The following is a 24477-nucleotide window of genomic DNA, read 5'->3' on the forward strand; positions in this document are numbered from 1 at the left end:
AGGGATCATTCCTGGTGCACACTGTAAACAACTAATATTAAGCTGCTCTGACTATGCCTAGGGACGACTGGGTATTGAGATTTAACTGAAGAAGGAGAGGAGGAAGAAAACATAGATCTGCTCTGGGATGCCTGAACCCCAATCCTAGAGGCAGGGTAGGCATGGAGCAGGGGGCTACATCAAATGCTCTGCCATTAATTCAATTTACATGAACTGTTCATGGCCCTTGGAGTCGATCCCCAGGAAAGATTCTGTGATGACAAGTCTGGCTCCATGCTCAAGTGCCTTTGACTCTGCCCACCAAAGTTAGCAAGTTGAAAAACGTTCGTCATTTCCTAATTTTGTATTATAAAATGGAATTAGGAACATAAATAGTAACAAGTGGCAAAACCCCGACCCTGTGTAGGGCCATCATCCTTTCAGCCACCTCTGCGTAGACCAATAAGTTTGGAAAGTTTTTCACAGTTTTCAAGTTTCAGTGACTCCGCCTTCTGTTTCAATCGTTCATCTCTGTATAATCCTGCCAAATTTGTCAATTCCGACTCTGAAAGATAAAAGAGGGAACAGTCCATCAAGAGAGTTGACCTCTGTTTCGCCTCAATATTTCTGGAGTCAAAGCCCCTTTTACTTTATTTAATGCTTTTTTTAAAAAAATAAACTTAAGGAACGCTTACTCATTTATTCAAGAAACATGAATCCGGCAGCTACACTGCACCAGGTGCTAAGGATTAAAGGACACCTGTGGTCCCAGAGTCCTACAGTATCCGTGCTCGATTATAAAAGTGCCGGACTTAGTTCTTATCAATAGAACATTTGGCACCAGACTTAGGAAACATGCACGTGTGCAGTAAGAGGAGACTCTGTTTCGTGGCCTTCCTACGAATGGCATTCAGATGGCAGTCGGGAGAGAATGGAGGCCAATCGCCCGTTCCTGTCATCTGAAACAAAGACAGCTGCTCCATTCTGTCCCCTGCTTTGCTGGATCATAACTCATACATGCTAACTGACACAGAGCCTCCCTCCAGTGCGTATGCCTTCTATAGAAGGCCAGGTTGCTGGCGGCTTTCTTCATTCCCTCACCACATGTGGGGTCCCTAACTCAAAGGCCAAAGGCAGCTGGGCTCTTTTAAAAGTGAAATCATCTGGATCCGGTGACCTTTGTCTCCTTGACTAAATGAATTTCATTTTCTCTTCATGGTGGAGAAGGTCATTCTATTTTTAACCAGAATATAATCTCCGCTGTCTTTCCTGACTCAACGGCGGTTTGGCTGCCTCTATGTTTCATTCTTTTGTCAAGTTTCAGAGACGTTCTTAGGAAGGAAAGCCTGAAAAGCACCCCCAGAGACGCGTTGTGTATTAACAGGATGGAACGCTTGGATGGGCAGTGTGGCTTCTGAAAGCCTTCGACAGCAGGCAGCTACTCTGTGTTTAAAGGACCATACTTGTGAAAATGCTATTTTAGCCATTTTGAAATATGTCTATCCATTCTGAATCATCCTGCCAACAGATTTTGTTTTTCTTGGTGGAATGAGAGGCACCTGTCTGATTAATCAGCAAACTGACTAGAAACAGGAATTAATACTTAGCCAGGGGGAACAATGGGCATTGGTTTCTGAATAAGTTTCTATCAACACAAAACACTGTCTGGCATTTCTGCTCACAATGATTCTATTTACACCAAGTAAGGCCCAAAGTGCAGATTAAGTGCAGGACTCCAGGGTGAGGGGTGGCCATGCATGAAAACCCTCCCTCTACAATGGAGGCTCAGAGCCTGGGCCCTAGCCCAGCAGTTGCTTGGCAAGCAGTGTGTCTCCTGGGCCCCAGAACAATGCGCCCTCACCCCTTGGCGCGGGTGCCTGCAGTGCCTGCTAGCCGGAGCTTGCCTTGGCACAGTCATGCTTGCAGGTGACAGGGCTTCCTGGAGGACATGTGCCACACCCGAATGAGAGCCCTCGGCTCCTGCGGCCTGCCCGCTGCTCTAACTCCATTTCTCTGGCTTCTCCGGCATGTGGGAAACCTGTTCAGGAGGCCTCTGTAAAATCAGTCTATGCCCCTGGTCCTCTGGAGTCACAGCTATGCCAGTATATGGAACAGATTCGGTGGCTTTGTTTTTCCTTGCAATGACTTCCTTAGGTTTTTTGTTTGCTGAGCTTACCTAAATGCCTCATCGCCTGGAATCTCATTCTACAAGACACTAAGGGCTAATCATTCTTACTATTTTCTACAGCGAAGCCCATGCTAAGAAGCTGATGAAGGATAACTGTACATATACGAATGTTTTTCTCAAACTATCACACAGCCATTCATAAACCTCATTAAAACCAGGTTTCTATGCTCCAGAGGTTGAGACCCCTGCTACCGAGCAATGACTTTGCAACAAGGTCCGTGTTTCAAAGAACCAGTCCCAAATGCCCATTACCAGGCTTTGAGAAACTTCTCTCCAAACTGCCAGTGAATGCTTTTGCCCCTTAATGAGTAAACGATCAATTCAACTAATATGTTACTTTCGACATATTTTGACTGTTAAAATTCAGTATAACTTCTAAGTAAAAAAAAAATCTTTGGAAAGGGCATCAAGAGAACAGCTTTTCTTCCTCACAAAATATTTCCCTTGCCCTGAATGCCAGTGTGATAGAGAGACAGAGTATTGAGGCTTCCAGGGAAACTAACTCAGGCAAATTTCTTAAGAAGCACATCCCAGAGCCTCTCCCAAGAACACTCTGCTCTCATGTGGTCTGGAAGACCACAATGGATCCTAACCACCCTCAGGATCCAGCCGCATGAGACAGTTCTGCATCTAGTCTAGCAAGACCACACAAGGCCTGGACTCCATCAGGAACCAGGTATTTAATATGTGCCATGCCAAACACCATGCAAAGCATTATATCTTCTATAACCCATACAGCATCTCTAGGAGGAAGTGCATTCTATCCCCATTTCAAAGCCTAAGCTTCTCCCCACTGTGCTACCCTGCTCCAGGGCATGGAAAGAAGCGCTCCTCTGCCAGGCAGGGCCAGGATCTCAGCTCAGCTCTGTCAGGCCGGGAGGCAGAGCCTGCCTGTTACTTTTGTCCGGCTCAGCCCAGTGGCGCGGCTACATCCCCTAGCGTTGGGCTTATTATCTAGATGCAGCTGTGAAGGAGTAAACGGGGCAATCAGTGTTCATAGTAAGGGATTACTCATGGAAATTCACTCAGATTAAGGATTCTAAGGCAAAACAGAGAAAAGAGATGAACAAAAGATTTAAAAAGACAATGACTAACTTTGCTAAAAACAGTTTCCATTCGGTATTTTGCCAAGAGTGAACTTTGTTCTCAAGTGGGTTTATTTTTACAACCTCCAAGTGCTAAATTTAACCTTGTTGGCTGCACTTGCTGCTGGATCCGGAGGGCAGATGCCGCTCATTCTCAGATGGCATTTGGGTCGTGTGGAGACTCTGGATAGCCACCATCCTTAAATGCCAGAAATAGACTTTTAAAGGGTGTGTGCTGATCACACTCTGTTTGGAACTTGTGGGTACATGCATCATGCTTACCCATTGGATTCTTTGGTCCCAGAGAGGAACCATGAAGCTAGGCTCATGGAGATGGGGGAAGAAGCCTAAAAACCATTTTAGATATAATTCTTACCATAAGATCTCTGTACACTTCCAGCTGGGGAGTGTACGTGGGTGGATGGGTGTTTGACAAATGTGAAATGCAGATTTTCATCCAGTTTTTGTGCAAAGCAACAAATTCAAAACCCTCCAGGGCACAGTACAATGGGGACTTTTAGGACACACACTGTGGCCTTCACGTGATTTAGATCCATGTATTAAATGCCTTTCTGTCAAAAGCCTTTTCTTGCTCCAAAATTCTTTCCTGAATTTTGAAGCCTGCACAATACCTAGTTTGACCCCTCAGGTTTTTCAGTATTTTTAAATAAATTTTTGAACCAACTGCCCACTGCTTAATTTCCCCTTTCATCCCACGGTGATTGCCTATGAAGCTCTTAGTGCACCTGAGGGTTTAGGTGGGCTCTGTCCTACTGAAATAGAGGGCAGGGACAAGGTCCCTAAAGGCCAGGGTAAGGATACTAACCCTCCTCTGTGATTCTTAATCCACAAACATTTTCATTGTTTTTCAGTCCTGAGAATCCTCTCTTCAAAAGATATTGGTTGAGCACCTATTCTGAAGCAAGGACCATGCCAGGGGCCTGGGACATGAGATTGGTAAGCCATGGCTCTTATCCTCAGAGAGCCCATAGCCCAGCAGGGAGCCGGACATGTACCTACAGAACACTAACACTGAGGACAGTACTGTGTTAGCAGGATGAACAAAGTGCTTTAAGAGCACACAGGAAGGAGAGATTAATTTGGGGGTGGGGCTGGGATGCATGATGGGTCAGCAAGGGCTTAGTGGTGCCGTGACAGAAGAGCTAATTTTATCAGGCACCGTTAGACTTTTAGTAATATGCAGGGATACTCTTTAAAACATGAGTTAGCTTGCTTTTAAAAAATGAACCATGGGCGCCTGGGTGGCTCAGTCAGTTAAGCGTCTGACTTCGGCTCAGGTCATGATCTCATGGTTTCTGGGCTCGAGCCCTGCGTGGGGCTCTCTGCTGACAGCTAGCTCGGAGCCTGGAGCCTGTTTCAGATTCTGTGTCTCCCTCTCTCTCTGACCCTCCCCTGCTCATACTGTCTCTCTCAGAAATAAAAACATTAAAAAATTTTTTTAAAAAGAACCAAAGCCATGTTTTTGTAAGATACGGGTATTAAGGGTGTGCATGCGTGTGGTGTGCAAATGATTGCATACGTGTATCTGTGGAATTCAAGCGGGATGAAAAGTGAACCTATTGGCTGAGAGGCAGGGCCACCCTGCTACCAACACTCCCTATTAACAGTCAGTTGGAACTGGAAGCCACCTGGCTGACTCTGTCACCCCCATTGTATCCAGAGAGGGAAAAGGGTGGAAGGCCTGTTGAAACCCACCCTTAGTGCAGGAGCAGACACAGGTGGGGTCACTTTTAATCTATGTGGCCACAGCCGACTAGAGCTGGCTTTTGGTTTGGCTCTAAAACTTCAGCTGGATTGATCAGATTTCCCTGTGTGGAATTAGGAAACCGGACCATCAGAGCTAGGACCATGGAGGAAGCTTGTGATGTAGAAAGGGGCCAGTAACTAGTTGGGCTGTGATGAGGAGGGCAGCACCAAAGCCAACCAGGGCAAAGCCAGGTTATGAAGGAGGAAAGCTTGAAGAAGCAAAGGAAGGCAGTTGGCAGAGAGGAAAGGGGGGCAGAAGGGCAGAGAGAGGCAGACACTCAGACACACAGATAGGTTGCCTGTCTAAGTTCTTAAGGTTTCCAAGTCCTGGCCACATGGATCCTGTCAATTAACTTCATTTTTTTGGTAGGATCCTGAATGGGCCTCTGTCCATGTAAACGTGTGTGACTCAAACAAGGAGAAAGAATGGATCGGGAAGCTGGGGATGCCTTGGGTTGGAAGCACAACCACCAGTGAAAGCCCCTTCGAGAACATCTTACTTTGTTGTTTCTCTTTCCAACAACTCGTCTGGATGTAATCAATGTAATCCTTCTCTATCGTCTTCTCCAGGTCCCGTAGAGATGCTCCTCTGTAGGCCTTCTCAAAGTTTTTATCCACAAAGTAAGGCACCTGCAGGTTCTGCGTTTCTCTAGAGATGGTGTAGCCCAAGGTCCTGAGATAAGGAGAGAGAGTCTCAGGTAAGCTTTTTATATTTGGCAATTTCACTCTTAGCACCTGGCTGCACAGGTATCATGACCATAATCACATCTTCGTAGGGCAGATGCAAGTGTCATTGTCTAATACTTAACCTGACACTTATTATTTCCCTAGCAAAGTAATGACTGTAATGTCATCATCATAGGAGCATTTCATACTGTGACTTCGGCCTCGGTATAGTTACTTTATTCTCGTAAAGGATTAACTTCTCTTACATTGCTTTCTGTGCTAAAAGCCGAATGCTGAATGTTTTTAAAAACTTTGTATGTTGTGCAGGACTTAGCACATGACACAGAGCAGGCTGTTGGTAAACGTTGGCTGAATGAAGTGATTGTTACAGTAAACTATTTACACATAACCAGATAGCTTAAAACCAACCTAGTATCAATTTTTAGGATATGTAAAAAGTACTTCACACATAGCTGGTAAGTGAGAGCTGCAAAAATATCAGACAGAAGATTTCAGTGATGCTTCTGCACTAACTCTGTGTGGGTCTAATCTATCTAATGGCAGATGGTGCTCAGAAACATCAGTAGGTCTGGGTTAACTAAATACTAATCATAAGGAAGTATATAAGGGAGCTCAAATATAAGTTAAAACAATGTGATAGCAATGTGCAAAATCCAAGCTAGTTTTATTCAAACTGGAGAAATTCCATCTCGACTGAGGTATATTTGACATTTCCTCAGCTTTTTCCTTTGATCTCTCTACTGAAGGATCTTGCTGAATGTCCAAATGTTTAGGCCTTGACTTCTCCCACCTCTGTCTGAGAAGATGTTAGCAGGGCAAGTTCTTCCCTGCTCCACTAGCTGCACAAGAATGGAGGTAGCGATCACAAACGGGGAACATGGGAAGTTGGGAAATAGAGGGAATTAGGCCAGCGTGACCTGATAGTAGCAACTTCTCTCTGATTCTCAGCTTTCCTTTCTGTAAAATGAAGATACTGATCCAGAAAATAGTCTTTATTCTACAGTGATCGCCAGCAAAGACTTTTCCCGTTATGCACTGCTCCATGGCTTCCACATTTTGTAAGTTTAAAAGAAAAATTTTTTTAAAGATTTTATTTTTAAGGGACTCCTGGGTGGCTCAGTTGGTTAAGCATCTGACTTTGGCTCAGGTCATGATCTCACGGTTCGTGGGCTCGAGCCCTGCATCAGACTCGGTGCTGAAGCCTGGAGCTTGCTTCGGGTCTGTGTCTCCCTCTCTCTCTCTCTCTGCCCCTCTCCTGCTCATGAACTGTTTCTGTCTCTCAAAAAATGGATAAATGTTAAAAAAAACTTTTTAAAAAAGATTTTATTTTTAAGTAATCTCTGCACTCAATGTGGGGCTGAACTCACAACTCCAAGATCAAGAGTCTCTTGCTCTACTAATTGAGCCAGCCAGGTGCCCCCTTTTGTAAGGTTTCTGTCTGCTAAACTATAATAATGAGTAATGACTCATTTCTCATTCAACTTAAAATAATTAATCCAGTGATTCTCTACCATAACTCTGGTATGGACCAGAGTTATTTGGAGGGCTTATTAAAACTCAGATTGCTAGTTCTCATCCTCAGAGTTTCTGATTCAGTATATATGGAATGAAGCTTAAGAGTCTGCATTTCTGGGGCGCCTAGGTGGCTCAGCCGGTTGAACATCAGGCTTTGGCTCAGGTCATGCTCTCATGGTTCATGGGTTTGAGTCCCGCACTGGGCTCTGTGCTGACATCCAGCTCAGAGCCTGGGGCCTGTTTCAGATTCTGTCTCCCTCTCTCTCTGACCCTTCCCTGCTCACACACTCTCTCTATCTCAGAAATAAATAAAATATTTTTTAAAAGTTTTTTAAAAAAAGCGTCTGCATTTCTAACATGATGCCAGATGTTGCCAGATGTTTGATGTCAATGATTCTGGTCTGGGAACCAAACTTTGAAAACCAAATTAATTGAAATAATTAATTGAAGAAACAAAAAGATTCCTATCTGAGCTCATGATTTGCATGCAATACAAACATGCCAATGAATTTCTATATTTTCAATTAGCAATAATCGTGCCTCGGATAAACCTCATTGGCTACGATACTGCCACTGCGCAAAGCTTGAATTTCTATATTTTCAGCAAAAGCAAAGAAATGTGATACCATGGTTTGACTTTGTAGCCTCATCATGAATAAATGTCCTATTCTTGCAATTGTGAAAATAATTCACTTGTAAAAGTGAAAATAATCACTGGATCTCAGATACTATGCTCCTGACCCAGAGGGGCCCAGCGATTCGATCACAAGCTCAATATAGTCCTTTCTAAATCTCACATGGTATGATAAGAATTTAATCTGAAACTGGAGTTGGTCTATTAATCTTTCAGACACTAGTTGCTGCTGTTCTGCGGCTGATCAGATGATGTCGCTGTAGAACAAAATAATCCATGTCCTGAGCAAACAGGAAATTGCCAAGAGTATTTTTGAGTCTCTGCTCTATTACTATCCAGCTGTTCCTTTAAACACAAAATCAGTGTTTTCTACAAAGGGGAAATGAAATGTTAGCAATGTACTAGCAAAACGTTCAAGTCTTTCACCCTCCAAGTTGTTAAGAAAGATTTAAAAATATTTGACTTACGATTTATAGAACAGACTATATGGGGGATTAGCTGCTAGCAGCTGAGTAATGACAGATATAATCACAATCACAAGAAATGGAAGTAGCTGAATAAATGCAGAATACGTATTCTGAAAAAGAAGAAAAAATATTTGATGTAAGTGGCCTTCGTTTATATAAAGCTTACAGAAAACAGGATAGTTTTCCCAAAGAAAATACAAATTACTGCAATGTACTGCACAAAGCCCAAGGTTTTTCTAGGAGAGCTGTACTTTCTGCTGAGAAGTACCAAATACTCTGTTCTCTGTGCTGAGAAGGCTGAAGGAGACCCACCCATAACCTATATTGACACACAGTTATTCTTCCTTTTTCTAAGACCAAAGAAGCAGATACCTCTGGGTGAGCCTACCTAGATTATGACCCCTACAGAGCCATGTTAGTATTATGCAGCTTTGTTCCCTTGGCCACAGCTGGATGGACTGGGGGACATCTAATCCTTGCAGGGATAATCACATTCTCCCTCCTAGGAATTTGGAATTGAGATTCATCACTGTTCACCACTAGGCAGTCACCTGAAGGACACCCACTCTTAGGCAGTGTAAGCTGGCTGTTTGCAAGAGGAAGTAGAACAAGCCAGGCCACTTAGAGAGAACAAAACAGATGCATACAGGCAGGAAAAGTGGACACAATCTGGCCACAAATAGTCACCGAGAGATAGCGGTATGGGTGCCTGACCATACCTTAGTTTCTGGTTCCCGTCTGTCATGAGGGGACCAGCTGTGCGTCCTGCTCTTGAGCTTCATGAGACTCCCTAGATCCCTTACTTTCAACTCCCTTTAGTTTTGCGTATTTTGAAAGGGGTTCCTATTTTCTGCAGGGAGGAAAACCTTGATCAAGACAGCCCCACGGGAGAAATGATTTCCTGAAACAGCCGCCAAAGGATGGGTGGGAAGGAGGGTACCATTCTGGCCTATTTGGGCCAATTATCCACCTTCTCCTACCACTGCCTCCACTTTCCTAAAACACATTTTAACAACAAAGCTTATGTTGAACTTCTGAATCCTGATCATATACACCATGAAAGCCAGCTCAGTGCTAGTGTTTATGGCAGCAGTTGTGCTGTCCTCCCTCGGTACCTGAGGCTTTTCTTCCTCTTCTTCTTCTTCCTTCCGTGTCTGCGTCCGCTCATGTCGGTGCCGCCGGCGGTAATAGTGAGTATCATCCGTCACATTTGAAAACATATGAATGTTTCCTGGAAAAGAAAGAAAAACATAGAGGGGTGCATGGCTGGCTCAGTTGGTGGAGTGGGCAACTCTTGATCTAGGGCTCGTTGAGTTTGAGTACTACATTGGGTGTAGAGATTACTTTAAAAAAATAAAAAATAAAAATCATGCTTGCACATGCAAAATTTTAAAAGAAAGAAGGAAAAGAAAGATACAGTGTAAGATATAGCAAACACTCCTTCCTTGCTTTTTCTAAGATCCTGTTCCCAGCCAGTTTCTCTGAGGGTAGAGTATTGTCCCATTTTACTCAGTAGAAAAATAAAACAGTAGGTAAGCCAAGTGAACCAGTTTGAAATGGAATGTGCTTAGCTCTCCTGCCTTTATTTAAATAGTCCTTTGTGGGGCACCTGGGTGACTCAGTCAGTTAAGCTTCCAACTCTTGGTTTTGGCTCAAGTTGTGATCTCACGGCTGTGACCCTGCATCAGGTTCTGCGCTGGGCGTGGAACCTGCTTAAGATTCTCTCTCTCTCCCTCTGACCTTCTCCCCTACTCACTCATGCTCTCTCTCTCTCAAATAAAAATAATAATAAAGAATAAATAAAGAGTCTTTTGTAACTAGTGAGTGAGAGAACCCCAAAAGGCCTTTAGTAAAGAAAGAACATTTGGGCCATGAATCCTGTCTGATATGCTCATGTCTGCTTCCTTGCCTAATATCAGATTATGTCACTGGTATCTTTAATAGCAACTCAGAAAATTCAATTTACTTCCTGGACATTTAATTATTCCAACTTCCAAGTCTCTAGGGTATTTTTCGAACTCTTATCTTTATATAGCTGCTATTTTACAATAATGATAATAATAGGCATCTTGCTACTTATTTATAAAGTACTTAAAAATCTAACTCTTGTAGCAGCCCTGTGAGGTAGCAGTTATCTGCTCCATTTCTCGGGTGAGGAAACAGGATCAGAGAGACCAAGTGATTTGGTTAAAATCAAGCACAGTTGGAGGCTGAAGACCTGCCTCAAACCCAAGCTCATCTGATTCCAAATTCTTGCTCTTTCCACCATACGATAGTATCTCTACTCAGATCCTTACACAGGAGCTTGCTGAGATATAGAGACAGAAAGAAAGAAATATAGGGGCACCTGGGTGGCTCAGTCGGTTGAGCATCTGACTTCAGCTCAGGTCATGATCTCACGGTTTGTGGGTTCGAGCCCCACGTCGGGCTCTGTGCTGACAGCTAGCTCGGAGCCTGGAGCCTGTCTTCAGATTCTATGTCTCCCTCTCTCTCTGACCCTCCCCTGCTCACGCTGTCTCTCTCTCTTCCTCTCTCAAAAATAAATAAAACATTAAAAAATTAAAAAAAAAAGAAAGAGAAATATAAAGTTTTAAGTGATAATTTTGAAAAACTAACCTGTGGGAAAATGGCCTCCAAAGAAGACATTGAATAGCTCTTCTGGAGTGATGTCTGCTTCGAAGTCCCTGTAATAGTTGTAAGGTCTGCCTCGAGGGGCAGTGAAAGTCACCTGTTCATCTCCATATTCATCATAGCGGAGTCTCTTGTCAGGATTACTCAGGACTGCAAAGGCATTTCCTATCGCTGCAACCAAAACCCAAAAGTACCTGAGTACACAGTCTTTGCTGGAGCTGAGGGTGATCACTGTAGCAGCAATGAAGAGCCCAGAGTTGTCCAGTGCTGGATGACTTCAAAGGGGCCTAGAGAAAGGTGCTTGGGCCTAGAAAGTTCACCAGAGTTTTGCCCTTGACATTTTTCACAATCTAGTTTGATAAGCCAGAAGCAATACTGGACTCAAATTGAACTAAAAAGTACTGCTTCCTTCATCAAAAATACATCCTTATTTCACTGAGAGCAATTACTTTATGGCTGGAAACAGTTCATACATGAGCAATGGTATTCTAACATGAAGTCATAAACAGTTTCCTGAATAAAATAATCAGTAAAATTATTGCTTGGCTAAAAGCAAAGTCCTCAGGGCCCTGGGTGGCTCAGTTGGTTAAGTGCCAGACTTGATTTCTGCTCAGGTCATGATCTCATAGTTCATGAGATCGAGCCCCAACTCGGGCTCTGTGCTCACAGCACAGAGCCTGCTAGGGATTTTCTCTCCCTCTTTCTCTGCCTCTCCCTCCTCAAAATAAGGAAATAAACTTAAAAAATAAATAAATAAAAGCAAAGTGCTCACTAATCACAGTCCTGTTTCAGCTTACTTTAGAAAGTGGTCTAGAAATTAAGAAATGTGGTGCAGCTGGGTGGCTTGGTCAGGTAAGCGTATGACTTCAGCTCAGGTCATGATTTCATGGTTTGTGAGTCCGAGCCCCACGTCGGGCTCTGTGCTGACAATTCAGAGCCTGGAGCCTGCTTTGGATTCTGTGTCTCCCTTTCTCTCTGCTCCTCCCCAGCTCACGCTCTGTCTCTGTCTCTCTCTCTCAAAAATAAATATTAAAAAAAAAAAAAAGAAATTAAGAAGTATATCTCCAGTGATGGAGATTCAGTGATGGATCAAAGACTGAGTAGATTACACATGCTGACCATTACCTCGTCTCCCTGTGTACAAACATGCAAATGTTGTCCCATTTCATTTAAACACAAATCGGTATCACTAATCAAAGAAACCTTGAAAAACAAATCTTTAAGATATCCCTACTCCCTGCCTTTAAGTCAGTCAACACTATCAGAAACACAGTCAGAAGGAACATTTCTTGATGATTCTTCTAGTGAGGGAATTATATTAAATGTATATAGCAATAAAAAAGCTAAGCAGAAAAAAACAAACAAAAAAGGCTAACTAGAGTTGCTTCAATATCACCTCCCTGGAAACCTGACAGATTTCTCATAGATATGGCATTGATCTGTGAGCTACTTTACATGAAGGTGTAAAGACAATGTGGGTTATCTATTTGTTTCTGTGTAGAAACTGTGGGGAGGATAAGATTCAAAATGGCACATCAATGAAGGGAGACTGTCCTCTGAGGTAAATGTTTACTTTTAAGATGTTCTCAGAGCCATCATTTTGTACTTTTTCTTTAGAAAAATCCCAAATCAACAGAAAAGTTGAAAAAATAGTAAATAACACCCTTTCCCTTGATTCATCAATTGTCTTTTTTTTTTTAATTATTTTTAATGTTTTATTTATTTCTGAGAGAGAGACAGCATGAGCAGGGGAGGGTCAGAGAGAGAGGGAGACACAGAATCTGAAGCAAGTTCCAGGCTCTGAGCTAGCTGTCAGCGCAGAGCCGATGTGGGGCTTGAACCCATGAATTGTGAGATCACGACCTGAGCCGAAGTCCGATGCTTAACCGACTGAGTCCCCCAGGTGCCCCTTGATTCATCAATTGTTAGCATTTTGCCACATTGCTTCCCTCAACTCTCCATTCATACATGCATACATATAGTCTGTATACATTTCTTTTGCTGAACCATTTGAAATAGGCTGCAGATATTATGCACTTCATCCCTAAATATTTCAGCATGTATCTCCTAAAACAATCTCCTACATGATCACAGTACTGTTATCATGGCTAAGAAATTAACATCAATCCATGTAATTCATGCAAGGTCCATGTATTGCATTTGCTTTTATATCCCTTTTGTTTCTTCTAGAACAGTTCCTCCACCTTTTCTACTTTTCATTATATTCACTTTTTTGAAGAGCAGGTCAGTGTTCTTAATAGAATAGCCCATGTTTTGATGATTTCCTCATTATTAGATTCAGGTCAAACATTTTGGCAAGATTACCACAGAGGTGCCATACCACATAATGGTAGGTGGGGCCAGTATTGGTGACAGTAAGTTGGATCACTTGGTTAAAGTGGTGGAAGCTAGAGATCTCCATTATAGAGGAATTTTTCTGCTTTGTAATCAGTAAGTATTCTGGGGGATGATACTCTGACATCATGGGTCCTATTCAACAAAAACCCAACACCAACAGTTTTAACAACCATTGATAATCCTCGACTGAATCAATGGCTGTTAGGTAAGATTTTTATTTATGTGTTAAGTATAAAAACATATCGTTACAGAGAAACGAGATATTTTTTTCCAAAAGAAACTAAATAAGTGAATGAAGACAGGAGGGAGCTGTGCTGATAATCACTATTTAAGAGGTAAGGCAGGAAAAAGGGTCCTGTTTGTAGCATTATAAAACTATTACAGGGGAGGCTGAACATGACTTGGGACCAAACATCACAAGAAGGGCAGAATTAAACATTAATTCAGGATCAGACCTTTGAAAGCATCTGTCGCTCCAGGAGCACAATTCTTGTCAGGGTGAAATTTCAGGGCAAGTTTCCGGTAAGCTTTCTTAAGCTCTTCATCACTGGCATTTCGAGACACTCCTAAAATTTCATAGTAATTTCTGCATTTCTTGATCCTATAAAGACACATCAGAAATATGTATGTCTACAAGTCCCCTTTTGTACAGTTCACTGTAAAATAGTACATTGATCCTGCAATATATGAGCCCCAAAACAAACCCAAAACAAACATAAAAGAAAATGGCGAACATATTAATGAAACATCCAAATTGATTAACAATATCCTCCTTCTACCAAGAGCTTAATGCCTTTCAAAATAATTTTACATCCAATATTTTTTTTTAAATGTTTTATTTATTTCTAGGAGAGAGAGAGAGAGACAGCGTGAGCAGGGGAGGGTCAGAGAGAGAGGGAGTCACAGACTCTGAAACAGTCTCCAGGCTCTGAGCTGGCAGTCAGCACAGAGCCCGACGCGGGGCTCGAACCCACGAACCGCGAGATCATGACCCAAGCGAAAGTCGGACGCTTAACCGACTAAGCCACCCAGGCGCCCCTATTTTATTCTTCCTAAATCCCTGCAAGTGGGTAGAATAAACAGGCTCATCCTTACATCAAGGTGCAGGCTAAGCCCCTGAGAGTTGAATCACAGGATAGCAAAGCCAGAAGAAACACCTAATCACCCTACTTACTTCTTTCTCTCTCTCTCTCTTTTTCCTTATGGGTACCTTTTTTTTTTTTTAATGTTTTTATTTATTTGTGTGTGTGTGTGTGTGTGTGTGAGAGAGAGAGAGAGAGAGAGAGAGAGAGCAGGGGAGGGTAAGAGAAAGAGGGAGACACAAAATCCGAAACAGGCTCCAGGCTCTGAGCTGGCTGTCAGCACAGAGCCCCACATGGGGCTTGAACCCACGAACCGTAAGATCATGACCTGAGCCGAAGTCGGACGCTCAACCGACTGAGCCACCCAGGTGCCCCTCCTTATAGGTACCTTTTTAAAAACTTTGTTTTAAAAAGTTAATATATAGGGGCACCTGGATGGCTCAGTCAGTTGAGCGTCCAACACTTGGTTTTGGCTGGCGTCCTGATCTCACGGTTCATGGGTTCCAGTCCTGTGTGGGGTGCCACACAGATATCGTAGAGCCTGCTTGGGATTCTCTCTCCTCTTCTTTCTCTGTGCCCCTCCCCAGTTCACACTCTCTCAAACACAAACAAAAAAACCAAACAAACTTAAAAAACTTCCTCCTTCCCCATTCCCTGCTCTTCAATCTCCACCCGAAGGACAACCACTATTAAAAGTTTTCTGTTGGAATACTACATGGCAATGAGAAAGAATGAAATCTGGCCATGTGTAGCAACATGGATGGAGCTTGAGGGTGTTATGCTGAGTGAAATAAGTCAAGCAAAGAAGGACAAATACCATATGTTTGCACATATAGGAGGATTAGGAGGAACTTAACAGAGGACTAAGGGGGAGAAGAAGGGGGGAAATAGTGGGGGAGAGGGAGAGAGGCAAACCATGAGAGACTCTTGAATACTGAGAACAAACTGAGGACTGATGGGTGTGGGGGGGAGGGGGGAGATGGGCATGGAGGAGGGCACTTGTGGAGATGAGCACTGGGTGTTATATGGAAACTAACTTGACAATAAACTATTTGTAAAAAAAATTTTTTTCTTCTGTGAATGCTGTGTATAGCATAAGTATATGTATAGACACGTCTCCATATTTTTCTATTTTTTCTTTTTTTTAATTTTTAAAATGATTTATTTATTTCTGAGAGAGAGAGAGAGGCAGCGTGAGCAGGGGAGGGTCAGAGAGAGAGGGAGATACAGAATCTGAAGCAGGCTCCAGGCTCTGAGCTGTCAGCACAGAGCCCGACGCGGGGCTCGAACCCACGAACTGTGAGATCATGACCTGAACTGAAGTCGGACGCTTAACCGACTGAGCCACCCAGGCCCCCCTATTTTTCTAAACCCAAATAGGAGCACATTGTAATTTCTTTTACACATCTTTGTTTTTTTTTTTTTAAACCAATAGTTTGGAGTACCTGGGTGGCTCAGTCGGTTAAGCTACCGACTCTTAATTTCAGCTTGGGTCATGATCTCACAGTTCCTGAGATCAAGCCCTGGGTCAATTGAGCCCTGGGTCATCTGGCTTCACACTGATAGCATGGAGCTTGCTTGCAATTCTCTCTCTCCTTTTCTCTCTGCCCCTTTCTCATATGCTCTCTCACTCTAAATAAATATAAACACTAAAAAAATTTAAAAACCAACAGTTTATCTTAGAGATTGAACTGTTACATACAGAGATGAGTACAGGATAATAATGTAGACTAGAGTGGCAGTCCTGGACCTTTTTTTTTTTTCTTTTTTATGTTTATTTATTTTTGAGAGAAAGTGACAGAGCATGAGTTGGGGAGGGGCACAGAGAGAAGGAGACAGAATCTGAAGCAGGCTTCAGGCTTCTAGCTGTCAGTGTAAAGCCTGACCTGGAGCTCAAACTCATGAACTGTGAGATCATGACCTGTGATGAAGTCAGACACTTAACTGACCTAGCCACCAAGGCACATAGTGTCTTGGGCTTTTTGATCTCTGAAGTTTTCTTTGTTTTTTAAGTTTATTTATTTATTTTGAAAGAGAAAGAAAGCATGAGTGGGGGAGGGGAAAGAGAAAGGGAGAGAGAGAATCCCAAGCAGGCTCTGCACTGTCAGTGTGGACTTGAACTCCATGACCTGAGCCAAAATCAAAAGTCACATACCACCCAGGGACCCTGTTCTCTGAAGTTATTTATACTTCTAAAAATTACTGAAGTCTCCCTGAAGAGCTTTTGTTTATATGAGTTATATCTCTCAGTAGTTACCATATTATAAATGAAAACAAGAAATTTTAAAAGAGTGATGACATAACTACATATCAGATAGCCTCTCAAAAATTCCACAGTAGTCACGAGAGAATGAAAGTGAAAAATGCAAATAATGTGTTTGTATTATTACAAAAGTTGTAAACCTGCAGACCCCCTGAGCGTTTTGGGGTTCCTAAGCCACACTTAGAGAAATGTACTAGACCATGAACTCTGCAGTCAGAATGCCTTAGTTGGGATCTAATCTTGCTGTGTATTTAACCTCTGTGCCTTGGTGTTATTTTCTGAATTTTCAAGTATATATCACAAGCTGTTATGATTTAAATGAAGTATTCATCAAAGTGCTTGATAGCATGTGATACTACATAAATATTGGCTATTATACGTCTAATGTCATTCTTTTCAAAAGCTGCATGTTATTGTATTTTATGGATTATATATATCCCCTAACGATGGGCACCTAGAATGTCTCCAGTCTTTTGCAACTACACAGTCCAGTTAGGCAGAGAGGGGCCCAGAGCCTTGATGAAGAACACAGAGTAAGTCAGTATCCCAGGCTGGACTCTAAAGCAGGGTCTGGAGTGTCAGTCATGGTCCTTCCCTAAAAGCTGCCCATGGGGATCCTTTGGATTCCCAGCCCAGTTTCCAACCCCTGCTTCTGTGGCAGATACTCCTCTGCCTCTTAACTCTCTTTGGTATAAATTTTTATTTGTTTAAAAACAGCTTTATTGAGGTATAATTCATATAGCACAAAGTTCGTTCTTTTAAAATATACAGTTTATTGATATTTTTAAAGTATACTCATGGAGTTACGCACCCATCACCACTATCTAATTCCAGAAATTTTCATTACCCCAAAAGAAACCTCATACTCATTAGCAGTCAGGCCTCATTCTACTTCCCAACTTCTAGCAACCACTGTCTCTATAAATTTGCCATTCTGGACATTTCATATAAAAGGAATTTTAAAGTACGGGGACTTTTATGTCTGGCTTCTCTGACTAGCATAATGTTCAAGGTTCATTCATGTTGTAGCATGTATCAGTACTTCATTCCATTTATTACCAAAAATTATTCATTGTATGGATATTTCCACTTTTGTCATCCATTCATCAGTTAATGGACATGCAGGTTGTTTCCATCTGGGGACATTATGAATAATGTTGTATGAACATTCATGTGTAAGTTTTATGTGGAAGTATGTTTTGAGTTCTCTTGGTACATACATGGAAGTGGATTGCTAGGTCATGTGCTATGTTTAACTTTCTGAGGAGCTAGCATTCTATTTTCTAAACTGACTGCACAATTTTACATTCCTACAGGCAATATACAAGGGTTCCAATTTCTCCACATTCCTATCAACACTTGCTATTGTCCATCTTTTTGATTATTGCCATCCTAGTGGGTGTGTGGTGGTGTGATATCTCATAATTGATTTGGTTTATATTTCCCTAATGACTAATAATACTGAGTAACTTTTCCCGTGCTTATTGGCCATTTGTATATCTTTTCTTTTTTTTTTTAGAACCATTTGTATATATTCTTTGGAGGAATGCCTATTTAGATCCTTTGTCCATTTTTCAATTGGGCTATTTATCTCTCTCTCTCTCTCTCTCTTTTTTTTTTTTATGTTTCTTGAGAGCAGATGTGTGAGGGAGGGAGGAGCATAGAGAGGGAGGGAGAGAGTGCTCCGGAGGGAGTGGGGGAAGGGTAGAGAGAGAATCCCAGGAAGCCTGGGGAGAGGCTGGGACTTGACAACTGTGAGTGAGACCACAATCTGAGCTGAAATCAGGAGTCAGACTCTTCAGGAGGCATCAGAGCCACCCAGGCATCTCAATACGTTTATTAAAGACAATTCTTTTCCCTATTAAATTGCCCTGNCTATGCCCAAAGTGGGGCTCAAACTCAGGACCCTGAGATCAAGAGTTGCATGCTCTACTGACTGAGAAAGTCAGGTGCCCCTGCCTTGGCATTCTTGTCAAAAAAAATCAATTGACCCTGGGGCGCCTGGGTGGCTTAGTCGGTTAAGCGTCCGACTTTCGCTTAGGTCATGATCTCGGGGTTCGTGGTTCGAGCCCCGCGTCGGGCTCTGTGCTGACTGCCGGCTCAGAGCCTGGAGCCTGTTTCAGAGTCTGTGTCTCCCTCTCTCTCTGACCCTCCCCTGCTCACGCTCTCTCTCTCTCTCCTAGAAATAAATAAAAATATTTTTAAAAAAAATCAATTGACCCTTAAATATAAAGGCTTATTCAAGACTCTCAAGTCTATTCAATTGATCTACATGTCTTCCTATGCTAGTCCACACTATGTTCATTACTATAGCTTTGAAATAAGTTTTTGAATTGGGAAATGTGAGTCCTCCAACTTTCTTTTTCAAGACTGTTTTGGCTATTTTGGGTCCCTTGCATTACCATATGAATTTTAGGATAAGCGTGTCAACTTTTGTAAAAAAAAGGCAGTGACGAATTTGATAGGGATATGTTGAATCTATTGATCTATTTGAGTAGCGTTGCCATATTTCCAACGTTAAGCCTTACAATCCATGAACACAGACTATCTTCCCATATATTTAGATCTTTAATTTCCTTAAATGAAGTTTTGTAGTTTTCAATGTACATCTTACACTTCTCTCATTAAATTTATTCATAAGCATTTTATACTTTTTTGATGGTGTTATAAAGGAAATTGTTTTTGATTTTTGGATGGTTCATTGTAGGGTATAGAAAAACAATGATTTTTTGTATACTGGTCTTACATTTTGCAACTTTGTTGAACTCAGTGATTAGTTCTAAGAGTGTGTGCATGTTCCCTTAGGATTTTCCATACTATATCATTCATCTGTGAATACAGTTTTATTTCTTTCCAGTCTGCATGGATGATTTCTATATTTATTTTTCTTGCCTAAGTGCCTTGGCTCTAACCTCTACTACAGTGTTGAATAGAAGTGACTAGAGTGAACATACTTGTCTTTTTCTTGATCTTGGAGAGCATGCAATTGTTCCCCATTAAGTATGATGATGTTAGCTGTGGGTTTTTGTAGATGGTCTTTATCACCTGAGAAACTTCTATTCCTATAGTGTTAAGTGCTGTTATCATGAAAGAGTGTTCAGAAAAAAAAAAAGTGTTCAATTTTGTCAAGTGCTTTTTCTGCACCTATAATCGTGTGGCTTTTGTCCTTTATCCTATTAATATGGTACATCACACTGGTTTTCATGTATTAACCTCCTGGGATAAATACCATTTGATGAAGGTATATAATTCTCTTTATATGTTTTATACGTTTTTATATGTTGCTAGAACCTATACCCATAAGGGATACTGATTGGTAGTTTAGTTTCTTTATGATATCATTGTCTGTTTTTAGTTATAGGCTAATACTGGCCCGCTAGAATGAGTTGGGATCTATTCCTCTTTGGATTTTTTGTAATAGTTTATGAAGGATCAATTAATTCTTCTTCAAACATTTGGAAGAATTCACCAGTGAAGGATTCTGGACCTAGGTTTTTCTTCGTGGGAAAAAAAAAATTATTTATTTTCAGAGAGACAGAGACAGCGTGAGTAGGGGAGGGGCAGAGAGACAAGGAGAGAGAGAAAGAATCCCAAGCAGGCTCCGTGCTGCCAGTGCGGAGCCCAAATGGGGCTCAAACTCATGGACTGTGAGATCATGACCTGAGCTGAAGCTGGATGCTTAATCGACTGAGCAACCCAGGCACCCCATGGGAAATATCTTGATGTTCAGTCTTTGTATTAGTGGTAGATGCATATGAATTTTTTTTCTTTTTTAATGTTTATTTTTTGAGAGAGAGCATGCAGAACCAACTGAGCCACCCAGACATCACTCTTTTTCTTCTTTTTTTTTTGAGAGAGAGAGAGGGTGCAAATGAGCAAGGGGCATAGAGAGACAGAAAGAGAGAGAAGCAGGGCTCACCCGAGGTGGGGCTTTTGTTCACCCAAGTGGGGCTTGAGCTCACATGATATAGGCATCGAACTCATGAACAATGAGATCATGACCTGAGCTGAAGGGTGATGCTTAAGAACTGAGCCAGCCAGGTGCCCTACCTTCTTTTTCTTCTTGAATCAGTTCAGTAGTTTGTACCTTTCTACAAATTTGTCTGTTTCATCCAGGTTATCTAATTTGTTGGCGTACAATTGTTCATAGCATTCTTTTAAAATCTTTATTACTGTTGTAAGACTGGTAGTGATGTCTCCTCTTTTATTTCTGATTTTAGTTATTTGAGTTATTTTTCTTGGTTAGCCTAGCTAAAGGTTTGTCAATTTTGTTGATGTTGTAAAAAAAAATAACTTTCAGGGGCACCTGAGTGATTCAGCCACTTGGGCATCCAACTCTTGGTTTCAGCTCAGGTCATGGTCTCAGGGTTCATGTGATCAATCCCCCAGTTGGGCTCTGTGCTGTCAGCAGGGAACCTGCTTGGGATTTTCTCCCTCCTCTCCCTCTGTCCCTCCTGCCACTCACTCTTTCTCTCTCAAAATAAATAAACATTAAAAAAAAAAAACAACTTTTGGTTCTATTGATTTTCTGTTGTTGTTCTAACCTCTATTTCATTTATTTCCACTGTTTTATTTTCTTCATGCTGCTTGGTTGGATTTAGTTTATCTTTTTACTCTTTTTCTAGTTTGTTAGGGTGGAAGATTAGCTTCTTGATCTAAGATTTTAAATATATATATATGTATAAATGTCCTTTTAAGTATTGCTCTAGCCATATCCTATACAATTTGGTATGTTGTATTTTCATTTTCATTCATCTCAAAGTATTTTCTAATTTTTCTTATGATTTCTTCTGTGACCTATTTGTTATTTAGGAACATACTGTTTAATTTTCACATATTTGCGAATTTCCTAAATTTGCTTCTGTTGTCGATTTCAGAGTACAGTGTATGATTTTAATCCTTTTATTGTCACTTGCTTTGTAGCCCAACATCTGATCTGTCCTGGAGAATGCTTCATGCATAATTGAGAAGAAATAGTTAGATAACACATTTTGCTAGGAACTCTACATTAAAATCACTCATTTAGTCCCACCACAGACTCACCTTTGTACCCCAAGAAGCTGCTCTTCAGTGTAAGTGGCATTCCCCTCACCCTGACGGGTTTGATTCCACTCATTCTCAGACTTCTTTTCCTTTTGCACTTTCATGCAGTTACAGCAACCACAGGGATCATGACTTTCAGGAGGTCTATCTTCTGGGTATTTGTTTCTTCTAACTGCATCAATGTAAGCTGCAAAGACATAGCCCATTCATTAGGCGTCATTCTGATCTGCAATCAACTTTGCTACCTACCCTAATTATCAGGGAGGCTGCCTGTAGGCATGAATGTGAGGGCCAAACCTCTGAATCATGGGGACTTTTAAGCATCCATATAAAATATCTTCCTTGAGGAAACAATATAGTAAATATGAAAGCAACCATGAAAAACTTACAATGCCAGAAACATGAAACATAATAACGTCCATGGCAAATATTTGGCAAATATTTTGAATCTGAGCCAGAAAAGGGGCATAAGTGGTGTGTGCTCAATACCTTATCTTTCAGGAGGTATCTGCCCAATACTCTGCCTTAAGTGCAGTGCAGGAGGAAGCCTATTTTTCTGTGATCCATGGTCAGAAAATAGTTTTTTGTTGTTGCAGTAACTCCTACCAGTAAGATTTAAAGTAGGGTGAATTCAGTCCTTTATTTTTATTTTTATTTTTTTAGTTTTTATTTATTTAAGTAATCTCTACAGCCCATGTGGGGCTCGAACTCAGAACCTGAGATCAACAGTCACACACAGGTGCACCTGGGTGGCTCAGTCGGTTAAGTGTCTGACCTTGGCTCAGGTCATCATCTCACAGTTCATGAGTTTCAGTCCTGCATAGGGCTCTGTGCTGACAGCTCAGAGCCTGTAGCCTGCTTTGGATTCTGTGTCTCCCTCTTTTTCTGCCCCTCACCTGCTCACACTTTGTCTCTCTCCCTCTCTCTAAAATAAATAAACATTAAAAAAAAAAAAAGTCACACATTCCTCTGACTGAGCCAGCCAGGCCCCCCTTAGTTCTTTTAAACTAACATCTATAGAACAAGACTCTTGGTGAGATAGATCAAGGAGATGTACAGACAAGACCTACTTCTGACCACAAAGAGGTTATAGTTTGAAGGAAAAAGATTCAATTAATCATAACACCTGGAGAATATAAAAAAGGCCACAGTAATCCGGTCAAAGAAGGCAAATCTGGGAAAGGCGTTAAAACATCTCTCCTGCTGAAAAATCCCTTAGTGACTACCCACTGCTCCTCCTCCAAATTTCTTATCATAGGCCCAGCCTGCCTCTCCAATCTCCTCCCTCACAACATGCTTGCTCCTTTACAGTCTATGCTCTAGCCCATCAAACACCTTTCAGATAAGCAATGCTTTCTCTTTTCTCTGTGCCTTTGCACATACTGTTCCCTCTGCCTGCAACATTCTACCTCTAAGTCAGCCTAACTCCAACACATCCTTCATGTCATCATATATAACACTTTCTCTATAAGGCCTCCACTGACACCCAAGCTGTCAAGTGTGCTTCTCAAACCTACAATCTTGCTGTGTAGCCCAGGACTTAGTGGCTCCGTTTTGTAATTGTGTGTTTACCTGTCAAACTCCCTCAATGGACTGAGTGTTCTGTGATCTCAGGGGCCCAAATCTGTCAAATCCCTGCTGCACAATCAGCATAATGCAGGGCACATAACAGATATTAAGTCAATATCTTTGCTTGACTGCAGGATGGAAAAGGCCAGCCTATCGGTCCTGATGCGGGCTGCAGGATCAGTACCTAACAGAGAGGGAGTCAGGCGGCCTAGTTTGGCAGCGAGGATAAGGGCTAGGAATGCAAGTTAGGCGGAGGGGTTCTTCATCACTCTGCTGACTTCTGGACACCCAAACACCGATGGGGCCCGACCACCGCAGGCTCTCGTTTGGGCACTAGCGGAGGCGGGGCTGGGGGCTGGAGGCAAAATGTCATCTCGGGTGACGCTAGGGCCGGTTTCTTTGCTTGAGCCAGCGCTCGGCTCCTGATTTCCAGATCCCAGCCGTTGCCCTGGGCGGTTCCCCACCTTATTTGGAACCCTGCTCAGGCTCAGCATCTTATCATAGGCCTCCATCCCACACCTCAGGCCCAGGAACTTAGCCCATAGGCATCTTAAGGAACCTCATCCCTCTTCCGAACTTTGTTTTGTCCCACCCTCCGGCAAGGACCTGATACCTTCCGTCCAGCGCTCCCCGCTGCCCAAAGTCGCAGCCATATCGGTCCCGAATCAGCAGGTCCACGGAGCCTCCCCGGCGCCCGAGGCTGAAATGGACAGGGCAAGAAGCGCGGGGCATGCTGGTCATTGTAGTCCAACTCACAGGAGCTCTGGCACATTGGACTACAACTCCCAGCAGGCTCTGGGGGAGAGGCCAGCAGAGTTGCTGTGCAAGGGGCTCGATCCTTCGAAGCGAGGTTTGTGGTGGTTTGTTGCTGCTGCTTGGCTGATGGGCTACTCGTACCACACTTTCCCTCATCTGTAGAGTGGGGGCAGTGGCTTCGGCTTCGCCTAACACTGGGCACATTCAAGGAGGCGCGATGAGATCCTGCCTGGGAAAGATTCTGCAAACTAGTCTAGAGGGTGATAATGTGACTATTCATCTCAGGGCAGGGATGTCTTTTTAAAATATATGCTAATGCCTGTTCTCTGCAAAGTATATTAGGTCCTGGAGGTTGAGAGACAGGTTTTGGGGATGCAAATCCAATCCTGAGAATTTAAGAGCCAAGAAAATAGAAACGTGAGGTAGATTTATGTAGAGGGCAGTCTGGATACG

At 42.4% G+C, this 24477-nt stretch overlaps 1 protein-coding gene and 1 pseudogene across 3 annotated transcripts in view; both read right to left on the minus strand.

The window, feature by feature from the left end:
• Positions 1-328: 328 nt before the first annotated feature.
• DNAJC18 (DnaJ heat shock protein family (Hsp40) member C18) overlaps positions 329-24477 on the minus strand; it is a 26742-nt gene continuing 2593 nt past the window's right edge. For all 3 annotated transcript variants that reach the window (XM_077768747.1, XM_077768746.1, XM_077768748.1), the window contains exons 2-9: positions 23882-23968; positions 21700-21886; positions 13767-13912; positions 10939-11124; positions 9438-9553; positions 8323-8432; positions 5520-5692; positions 329-544 (exon numbers count right to left, since the gene is read on the minus strand). In XM_077768747.1, the coding sequence (XP_077624873.1) occupies positions 420-544; positions 5520-5692; positions 8323-8432; positions 9438-9553; positions 10939-11124; positions 13767-13912; positions 21700-21886; positions 23882-23921 (1083 nt within the window). In that variant the 5' untranslated portion in view covers positions 23922-23968 and the 3' untranslated portion in view covers positions 329-419. The remainder of the gene's footprint in view (positions 545-5519; positions 5693-8322; positions 8433-9437; positions 9554-10938; positions 11125-13766; positions 13913-21699; positions 21887-23881; positions 23969-24477) is intronic.
• LOC144235415 (U4 spliceosomal RNA) lies at positions 7680-7806 on the minus strand (annotated as a pseudogene).

Source organism: Crocuta crocuta, unplaced genomic scaffold, assembly GCF_008692635.1.
Source record: "Crocuta crocuta isolate KB4526 unplaced genomic scaffold, BGI_CrCroc_1.0 scaffold64, whole genome shotgun sequence".
In the NCBI taxonomy this organism is placed as follows: domain Eukaryota; kingdom Metazoa; phylum Chordata; class Mammalia; order Carnivora; family Hyaenidae; genus Crocuta; species Crocuta crocuta.